Consider the following 11,125-nt stretch of genomic DNA (forward strand, 5'->3'; position numbering starts at 1 on the left):
AGAATTGAGCAAGTTATGGAGTTTTTGAAGTTTGTAAGAGAAAGGTGTAACGATGGTGGTGGTTGTTGAAGATGAGTGCTGAGAAATTGAGGAGGGAGGTGTAGTTAGGGTTCCCTTCATGATTTTTATGAGGAAAGAGCAGTATGTGAGCCCAATAGTCTACTAGGCCCAACATGCAAAATTGAGTCGATATACACTAAAAATTTACGTCTCAAGCCCACTACAACTCAGGATGGAAAATATTATTATTATTATTATTAGTATTATTATTATTATTATCATTATCCGACCAAAATATTTATTTTTGTATAAGCTAAGCTTTAAAAATATAATATTTATAAAAATCATGTTTAAAAATGAAATTAAATAATTTAATATCTAAATAAGACAGTAAAATGGTTGATTAAATTATAAATGTTAAAATGGAAAATCCGCGGCTGTTACAGTTATCTTGCTAATTACTCGAATGGTTTCGTTATACGGCTAGTTGTGGAAAGAAGCGGACAAGATCGAAGAGGATTGCAGTACAAGCTAAAAGATGAAGATGTGTGAACATATCACCTTCAGTTGGAATAGAATCCTCTATTTTCAATCTTGGTCATACAAGGAGATGATTAGCACATATCATATTCTACTTCTGACACAAGATTCACTGCACCTGGGCCTGGCCTGAGCCTAAGCCTGTGCATCGACCTTGGTCTGGACTTGCTATGTAATTGTATTTTTGTTTGCTCAGGGTTTGTGATTTTTTTATTAATAGTTAATTTTTTTGTGTTAAATAGACCGGGAAGGAAAAAGAAAGAGGAAGAGATCCTGAATTGGGGAAAAATAAGAGCAGATCGTGATGGTGATCTTTGATAAAGATTGATGAACATTGATGATGATTGCAAATTCTTTAATTGTTTGATACTGATTCTTTAATTGTACATAAGATAGTAGTAATAGTTTGGTAGCACTACAATAAAATGACATTTGCGCGATAATTATGTCACGGAATTTATAATTCATGGGCAGTTTTGCTTACCCACAATAAAACTTTCAATCACTAACTTAGGAAAAAAAATTATGCCATGTGTTGTGCGGAAGCGTGAATATCCCCGTGTTGGGCCTCTGCTGCATCTGTGTCCACAACCCATAATAGTACGATATTATCCGCTTTGGGCCAAGCCCTCACGGATTTACTCTTGGGCTCCTTCCCAAAAGGCCTCGTACTATTATATTTTCTGGACACTTATAAAGATGATCTTCCATCTTTATTCTACCGATGTGAGACAAGGGTTTACACCCTAACACCATGGAACAACTTTTTTCTTGGCAAAAGATCACTTGCATCATGGATTAGGCTACCGCCGTGGCCAATAATCATTCTTGTCAACTTAGATCTTGTGCGTGGCAACATATATAGATATGTTTATGTTAAGAGTGAATTTCACGGGTTTAAACCTAGTTTAGCTAATTAACACGGACTCTCAATGATACATTTTTTAAAGCAATTATTTCAATACACACAGCTTACATAACTTAATTTGTTATCACACATTAGAGTTTTAATCATTTACCTAATGTAACACGAATTCTCAATGATGCATTTTGCAAAGAAAATATTTTGTTACTCATCAGAGTACATAATAATTCATAATTCAAATATTCAATCATCTGGCTAACTAACACGAACTCTACAGGACGCAAATCCAGGAAAACTATTTGGGCTCAAAAAGATTACAAGAGTACATAATTAATCATATAAGTATGTAGCTAACATAAAATCATTAAACAAAAAAACATTCCCTAGGAAAAAAACACAAAAAAAACAAGAGTAGGTTGTCTGGGAGAGATGGTCGAATGGTTCAAGGCGTAGCATTTGAAACACTATGTAGGCTTCTGATTAGACAGGATTCGAATCAATATCTTTTGGTCATCCTTGAACAAGCTTGGCCATACCAAAGGCAGCTGCGGAAGCAATGGCTCCAATCAAAGCAGTTTGCAAAGCACTTCTAAAGGGTTTACTGCCTGTGAAGTAACCCTTTGCATAACCAAAGATCAACAGTGCAATTAAGGTAATTACGACTGATGCTATCACAGCTTCTCCCGCTTCTTTGATAAACATGTAAGGAAAGAGGGGAACTATACCGCCTATTATGTAGGCGATGGCGATTGTGAATGCACTCTCTAATGCTCTTCTTGGATCTGGCTTCTCTAGCCCCAGCTCAAACCTGTTCATTTTTCATCACCTATAACGGTTAGCTTGGTCTTATAAAAAACTATTTTACATAAATATTGTGTAAAACGGATATAAATCAAGCAATCATGACTATACACAAGTATTGGTGTTGATAGACTATTGCTACTTTCAATTCCAAATTCAAAGAATAACTAGATTTTAACTCAAATGAAAATTGGAGAAAATTGGAGGATACACTTAAAAAGTACCCCCTAGTAGAAGTCGCCAAAGAATAAAGATGCACTCAGGCACGTATTAAGACGCAAACCATTTGTTAACCACCAATCTTGTTTAAGGCAATTTTAACTTACGACGATTCATATAATTGATTAAAATGGGTTTATATAATTGATTAAAATAAAGGAGAAAATGAAAGGAGATTATAAGAGGTCTTAATTTCAAGAGGATTATCTTTTGTTAACCAAGGTCAAAGTGGCATCTATATCTTAGAATTGCAAGGTTGCAAGGAAAGTGATAGGTTGACTAATTGCAAGAAGAGTTCAATTAGCTATGTTTTTCTTGTTTAAAATAACGTATACGAATAAATAATTGTCGACACATTAGTTATCTAAATACTCCCTAATATGCGAGGTACTACGACACAAGAATATGACATATCACTCCGACTTTAATATTATATATCTTACGTATTCGTGTACGACACTGACACTCATTGGATAAAGATATGAGACATGGACACCTTATTAAATCCAAAATGTAAGAGTAACCGAGTATGACACTCGAATACACACCTTAATACTTGTGTCCGATACTTCTAAACGAGTCTGAGTAATATAGGTTGCCTTTACCGGTAAAAGAAGTAAGTAACTTTTACAACTTTTCAAAGATGTTAAAGTACATGTAAGAAGATATCAAAATGATAACCACAATGAAAGTGCAATGTCACTAATAGAGTGGAATCCTTTATAATTGCCTTTAGCAATAGATTTGGACCCATCTTCTTGGACGACATTGTCCATGCAAATTGGTCACTTACTCCACTTATTATGAACTATATAAAAGTAGTATAAAGATTCTTTATCATAAAGTTATGTTTATAATAGACAAGAACATGATATAGCTAACCCGAAGATTGGCACATTTGTACTCGAGTTTACGAATATTTTTAGCATGTCTTCTTCACATGTGATTTCGAACAACTTTTTTAGATCTACATATACATCTTTACATATACTATAACAAAAAAACGTGTAGTATACATCGTAGGCAGAAGATTGAGTAAGATTTTGTATAATTACTCTATATACTCGGTTTAAAGTTAATTCCTCCGTTTCAATCAGTAAGTTCTATTGTTTAATATTCTTCTCCGAGTTATTGAAGGAAATGGATGCAATAAGAAGAAAAGGTAAAGAGAGAAAGAGGAGACTAACTTCATCATGAAATCAAGCCAAGCTTGAGGCTTTCTTCTAAGAGCATTTACCACAGGAGTATACTCATGTGGCTCTATGCCATACTCTGCTAATATATCTGCTACTTCTGCTGCCTCTGCATTTGTATCAATCAACAACAAAGTTACTTTTTCCATCCCAATCATTTGTTTCCAGTTACGAAATGTGCATGAAATATAAAGCCATATTTCAATTGTTGCATCTATGTTAATGGAACTAATTTCATAAACTCAACTATTGTCATTATAACATAACATATTTTAGTAAGATATTGGGCACTATGTAGTTGCTAAGAATGCAAAATATGCAATCACACCTTATTTAAATGTAAAGGTTAATCAAAGCATATAGTATTATGCCATCCCAATAAGTGACACTCTCACCAAAATATATACCCTTAGGTACACTTTATTTTCCTTTTCACACACACTTGTATCAGATACTCGAAACATTGTTATAGGCTCAAGACATGCAAATTTCAACAACAATTGATACATTTATTTAATCACTTATGCAAATGTAGGAAGTTAAAGATCTTGTATCAAGTCATCCCAACAAGCAGGGGCGGACCCAGGAATCCAAACCATCTAGGGCTAAATTTTAAAATTTTATAAATTGACAATAATTTTTTTCCCGAGATTTGAAATATAAAGTAAAATATAAGATATGATAAGCCGGTAGTTTCTAAAAGTTTTAATGAGTATTAAATTTATTGTGTCACCTTCGTAATCATTGTGCGAAAAAATTTACTTATTTTGTAGTGATATTATATTATTTATATTGAATGAAGCTAATTTATAATTGTTCTAGACTTCGTTCTAGCTGTTTTAACAACAAATTATTTAGATTGAACCCCTAAAAGAGTGTAGCAAAATTCATTTAAATTGTTGTGCTCATACAATGAAAATTATAAAAACTATACACACATCATTGTAAGGAAGTACATACCTTTTCATATATTTAACTCGTCTGTCATAAAATAATTAATGAGAAGGAAAAAAAATATGAAGAAAAGAAGACAAATGAGCTCTGGAGTATATATATAACATAAGATAGAAAAATACTAATACTCTAATAAAATATCTCTGTAACATGTAGGTAAGTAGAAATAAAATATAAGTAAGGAAAACTGAAAACCTTCACTGTTAACAATTAGCATCAAAAATTTAGTTCACGCTGGGAGTCGAACACGGAACGTTTGTGCAAAAACTATGTATCAGACCACCAGACCACATGCACAATATAGCTTCTTTAGTACTAGATATAGTATATGCTGTTTTCCTAAAAACTACTCGGGCTTCAGCCCGAGTAGCCTAGCCCTAGATCCGCCCCTGTGCCAACAAGTGAAACAATCTAAATTACTTGTAACACTTGTACACTTCATTCTCCTTTATACCCTTATATTAGATATTAGATGTTTCACGGGTTTCAGATACTCGAAACATTGTTAATTTGTTACAAGTTGCTATAATTAATAAGCAAATACGATTTGACACGTTTATTATAGGCTCAAAACACGCAAATTCCAACCCAATTGGATCCATTCAACACTCAAAACATTAACCAAGTCTATGTAATCATTTGTTCCTTTTAAAAGTAATCCATTGTATGACTGTATGTACAACTCATGTTACCATATTATGAGGTATATATCGTACATAATTAATTACTCTTGAAAACAAGCACACAAAATTGACCAAGTTCATTTGTAATTAACTCCAAATTTGTTGTGTATATCTAACCAAGAAAGTTCACATGTCATCAAGATTGGATTGATACCCTTTGTTTGTGGAATTTTATTCAATAGCGCACAGAAAGTGACACCCACAATACATACTTGCATTTTCCAACAAAGATAACAACAAAGAAAAAAAAGCTGACAGTCTCTTTTCAAATTAAATCCCCTTTTTTGGTCTCAATCATTTATTTAGCTTTATCATACGTATTTTAATCAAATGTGAACAAATGTTTGGGACGAAGCGATATGAAAAAGAATAATAATAAAACCTGTATCAGGAACTGCAACAATTTCATCTTGTTCCCTCTTTAATTCTCTTGCATAATGATCTGCTTCACTCTTTGCTGCTAAATACCTTTTACATAAATCCCAAAATTATAAACAACATTAACATTCACTAAATCATACAGACGAATATAAGAAATACAATAAGGTAAACTCGGAAAAAAATCGCACAACCGTATAATTTGTTAATTATGTAAAATGAACAAGAAACTATAATATTTGACTGTAAAAAAAAAAAAACAATTATAATATCAATATAAATAAATAAATTAAAACATGTTACACCATATCATATAACAATTTATAGAGATCAGAGTTACGTGAAACCGTCTCATATAAGAATTTATAATGTAATTAGAATAGGACGTACCCGCCAAGGCCCATGGAAATAGCGCCGGCAGCGACTTCAGCGATACCGGCAGTGAGAATGATGGAAGAAGAAGCATTAGCGCCAGACAATCCCGCAGCGAGAGCGAACGGAACAGTGAGACCATCGGAAACACCAATGATGATGTCACGGACAACTTCTCCGGCAGTGAAGTGTTTTTCTTTGTGGTGTTTTAGTAGTAATGCGTCCGTCTTTTCTCCGCTTTCCGGGATCGATATCGTCGCCATTGAATTTGATCTCTCTCGTTTCCTTGGTCTTTGTTGAGAATGAAAGAATTTGGAGAATGGTATGGAGAATGGAGTGGAGGGGATTTAAAGAGGGTTTTAAGGAAAATTACTATAGGAGAGATTTGTTTGTATTTGGCTTGTTATTGATATGGACTTGTAGATTATCGTAAAACTTACTGAAAGACCGTCTCTTAAAATATCTCCTAAATACGGAATACTTAGGTTCTGTTTTTTCAGTGAGAATCTTCTGTCCCATTTTTATGTCCCATTCTGTGTTCCACTCTATACACATCACTTGTTGCAAATAAAAAATACACAATAAATGTGGTAATGTGTTGATGTGTCAAAATGTGTATGGAGTGGGACACAGAATGAGACACAAAAGTGGGACAGGGAATCCACACTGCTGTTCTTTTGGACTTAATTTCAGTTTAGTTTAATTCAGTTCAGCTTCATTCAGTTCAATTTAACTCTTCTCTTCACAAATTAGCTTCTTACTTCAGTTCAATTCAGTTCAAACAGTTGCAATTCAAAAAAACAGAGTCGTAGTATTAATTATCGATTGTCATTTTTATAAGTGGTAGGTAATCATGCGCTGCCTTCACTAATTATATAGTGTCATTTTGCTGATTTGATAGTAACTTATCATGTTTGATTGTATTCAATCTTAACATTTTAGATTAATGTATTAAATGGGTAAAGTATCTACTTTTGTTTGATTCCATATCAATGTTACTAATATTTTATATTTTTACGATACATTTTTTTAATTCAATTATTTATTTATCTTTAATCAAAATATAAATAACTGATAAGAGGATAGCGATTTTTTCATGCTCAAATAATCACGGCCACTATAAATTACGCTACATAAAATAGTGGACCGGGTACATAGATGCAAAGCCGGTAAGAGTAATCAAAAAGACTAAAACATCAATGGAACTAATTGAGTAATCAACTATGTTTAATGTTTCCTTTTACAGGATTTCAAAAAAAAAAAATGTTTCCTTTTACAGTTTTGCGATAAATATATGCGTTTTTTTTTTATCACTGAATTATTTATTATTAAATTTTCTTAAAAATATCCTTTACAAATAATATAAAAGGTACTCGTGAGTTGTAACCAATAATTGAGACTGAGGGAATATACTCGTGTCTTTCGATTTTAACTCGACGGGGGTGAAAAGAGTATGCAACCTTTGACGGAGTTGGGCCATTATCTCACTCACTACAATGAGTAAGAGAAATAAAAGCCCAAACATATATACAAGGCCCAAAGATCAGAATCTTTAGCTCTTGTTCTTTCAACATCAGTTTTATAGTTTGTGGGCTGCATAAATACAAACCTACATATAATTAGATCAATCACAAATAATTGTTTTTTTTTTTAACGAATCATGCACTTAGTCGGATACTCGCATTATAATATGGGGAAATTAGAACCTAAGACTTATTGCCTACAATACATCTGTCTTATCCATCACAAACAATTGTGCCATCTTATTAGTAAGATTAACACATTTACAAATAGTCAAAACTTAAAACATGCATTTTTTTCTTTAATTGGTATATTAAATTTCTTCCTATTCTTTGAAATCATATCACTCGATAAGTATATATATGTGAGTAGTATTTTATTCAAATGGTATGGATTCAATGAAGGAAATGGAGTAACGGTTAAAAACTTAAGTTAAGAAATTCAAACTATCAAGTGAGATTATCTAACAAGAAGTTATTATGAGATTATCTCATATTACATGATACTCGGTAACTTATTATTTGCTGGTTTTGTTTTTAAGAGGTCAATATAAATATAGATCATGATTGTAAATAAATTGGATTGATCGATCACATCTTCTAGTATTAATAATAGCAGAAAAATTCTAGTCACCACAAAAAAAATTAGGAGAAATTTTAAGATCCACCTATTATACATCACTATTATCTCGCAAAGATTTCATTTTATATTTGTTGTGTAAAACACATAAGAATTTTTCATCAATAGCAAATGACTTACACACAAAAATATTAACTCAGAATTATCGACTTAAAATAATCTCAAATTTACTCAATTATGTACCTTTTTTGTATTAAGAAACACTAAATAAAGATTGAGATCATCTATTCCACTTTTATATCTCATCTCACACTACCTTAATCATATGACACATCACACTCCAAATAATAATATGACGCAAAATGGGACAACAATTTGCATGGACATCGAGAGTACAAAACAATTTGTGTTTCTCATAAGATGCTTTTCTTTCCCGTTGGGAACATGTAACATGTGACTATGGAAGAAAGCAACAACCTTAAATGGCTGAAAAAGGCAACTATACTTGGACTGGACTGCATAAAACCAGAGGAGTGTGAGAACACATGCATATGTGCATAACACCAACACAAGTAAACTCCTAAAAGTTGGCTGGTATAAATGGGACTCCCATATCTTAAACAAGTAATTAGGGATTCGATTTCTAACTCTTACGAATGAAAAAAAGCCAAACTTAGGAGGGATAAATCCATTAAATTGCCTTCAGTACCCCGAATAAGATTGCACCAACGGTCAGTATGGGTCTAGGGGATACTCCTGATCAAAAAAAAAAAACACAAGTAAACTAAACTAATTCGGGGCTTCGCCACTCTTGCGTACAAAAAAAAAGTAAACTAAATTAAAACACCTTCGGGTGACCGAGAAGCCACGCGCTAGGGAGAGAAGTGTTCGAACCTCAAATCTATTTGTCCATTAACTCGGTATATCCCAATTCCCAACATGAATTATTAAACTTAAACATCATTAAAATTTATTATATCAGGATATATAGTGAATGATTTTTCATATAGGCGATCTCTTTTAAGACAAATATTCGTTTTAAGATCGAATCAGGTAAAATAACAATCAATTAGAATAGGCGGAAATAGCGATTAGCCACCTATAAATTTCAAGGTAAATTAACAACCTACTAAAATAAACGGTAATTGTTAAGCCCCCATTTATGCAAGTGAGCCGAGACAAACATTCAAATGATAATAGAAAAAAATATACAAAATATTTTTCGTTAATTTGTGTTTTGTTTTTTCTTTAAAAACAAATGAAAACCGATATGACCTGCGATAACATGTTTAAAGATTGATAAACGGCAATAAGTATAGTGATATATATATTCTTGAGTGGCAATAACAAAATAAAAAAAAAAATTACAATCGCAAATTTAGAAAAAAATCAAGTTTTATAATACCAGTATAAATGATTTTATCCAAGTGGAATTTTTTTTGATCTAATCTCTCTCTAAAAAAACCTCCCAACTCTCTCTAAAAAAAAAAGAAGAAAACCCTAAAACTTGCTTTTGATTCGCCGCCTCTCCTTACCAAACACTTCCCTTCCTTCTCCCCCTTACCCATCGCCGGAGATGGGGTCATTCCTTGACTCATCTCCGGTGATTGAACACGTTTCCTCTCTGTTGCGGTCCTCTATGGCCTGATCTCGCTCCCTTCTTTTATCGGATCTTATTTCCGTCCTGATCGTCTGGTGGGCTAGGCTAGTGTTTCGTGTGGTCGATCTGAGGTCGTTCCGTTCCGTCGTTCCCCTGTCCTGTCATCGAAAGTGTTACATGCAACCCAGGGATGTTTCTCCTCTCCCTCGCCCATTTCCCCACCCCTGGTAAGGCCCCGTGTCCTTGAAAGGTCGTTGGTCTGGTCGATAAGTATAGCTCATCTTGGTGGCGATTTTCTGTTTGTGGTTGTGGTTTTGGGACGATCTGGTGTTGCCCCTCCCCCTCGCTCCCCCCACACCAGATCGGTCCCATTTCCGATTTTTAATGTCGGTCTGTTGTGTTTTTTGGTTGGTAGTGTTGCATGTCTGCCGATGGTCCTGGGGGTCTTGTTGGAATTTGGAGTCTTAGTGTTATGGTGTTTGTTGGGTATGTCGTGTCTTTCGTGGATGGCTTGTCGAGTCCGTCTGCTTCTTGGTTGGAGTGAGGTCATGGTTGTTGGGGTCCGTTCCTGTCTGTTTGAGGCGTGTTGGGTAGGGTGGATTTGGGGTTTCGATGGTGGCGTTGGTTGGGGTTTGAGGCGGTGATCTTCTCTTGTTTTGAATGGTTTATCTTTTTATTTTTCTGTCTTGCTTTTATCTTCTAATAATCTCCTTCTATAAGAGTCTTAGTCGTCTCTTTAGTGGTAAGCCAAGTCGCATTAATGGTGTTGGTGATGTGGTGCTTGTGTCTCAGGGGGTTCGTGTTACACATTGCATGTTGGTTTTCTCGGTCCGTTTGTCCTATGATCAATGGGTGCGATCTCTAAGGTGTAGGAGATTTATCTCCGTCGATGGCAGACTTCGTCTTGCTTTTCATCTTTTCTTTCTACGCTCTTTTCGCACGCAAGAGCGTAAGTACACCTTGTTATTGTCACTCTGTCGTTTGTATATATCGATGATATTTGGAGGTCTTCCGTGTTAATGAAGATGATATCAACATTCGTGGCCAATCTGCCGTTTTTAGCCGTCTACCATCGTTAATCTTGCTTATCTTAATGTTGTAACTTTACTTTTAAATAATAGTTATGTAATGTCTATGTATGACTTTGTAGTGCTAGATCTAGTAGTTGTCGTGTGTCTCATACTACCTAATCGAGTAGATTACTTTATATTTGGTTATAATAATGTAAGTTATTCACTTTCTGTAAAATAAAAAAAGATTTTATTTTGAATACCTTTAGTATTCGGTATATTTATGGTACATGGCTACTTATGGCAAAATATACTATAAATATAAAACCGTAAATATAAATCAATGAAGGAAAATTACTAGTCTAAAACCTACCAAATCTAGGAAAGTGGAATTACTACTCCGTCCGTAT

General features: G+C 33.9%; 1 protein-coding gene across 1 annotated transcript; it reads right to left on the reverse strand.

Annotated features, from left to right (window-relative positions):
• Positions 1 to 1,588: 1,588 nt before the first annotated feature.
• Positions 1,589 to 6,425, reverse strand: LOC141593095 (vacuolar iron transporter 1-like). Its single transcript, XM_074414046.1, has 4 exons — positions 6,024 to 6,425; positions 5,638 to 5,723; positions 3,613 to 3,727; positions 1,589 to 2,213 (listed from the first exon to the last, which is right to left on the reverse strand). Exons 1-4 carry the CDS (start codon positions 6,266 to 6,268, stop codon positions 1,916 to 1,918), a joined length of 744 nt encoding a protein of 247 aa, XP_074270147.1. The 5' UTR covers positions 6,269 to 6,425; the 3' UTR covers positions 1,589 to 1,915.
• Positions 6,426 to 11,125: the final 4,700 nt, after the last annotated feature.

Source organism: Silene latifolia, chromosome 7 (assembly GCF_048544455.1).
Source record: "Silene latifolia isolate original U9 population chromosome 7, ASM4854445v1, whole genome shotgun sequence".
NCBI classification, from domain to species: Eukaryota; Viridiplantae; Streptophyta; class Magnoliopsida; order Caryophyllales; family Caryophyllaceae; genus Silene; species Silene latifolia.

Coding starts and splice junctions, on each gene's coding strand:
- LOC141593095 (XM_074414046.1), bottom strand. CDS start 6,268: ATGGCGACGATATCGATCCCGGAAAGCGGAGAAAAGACGGACGCATTA. Junction 3,728..5,637: donor TGTTGCAGTTCCTGATACAG/GTTTTATTATTA, acceptor ATACAAATGCAG/AGGCAGCAGAAGTAGCAGAT. Junction 2,214..3,612: donor TGGCTTGATTTCATGATGAA/GTTAGTCTCCTC, acceptor AAAAATGAACAG/GTTTGAGCTGGGGCTAGAGA.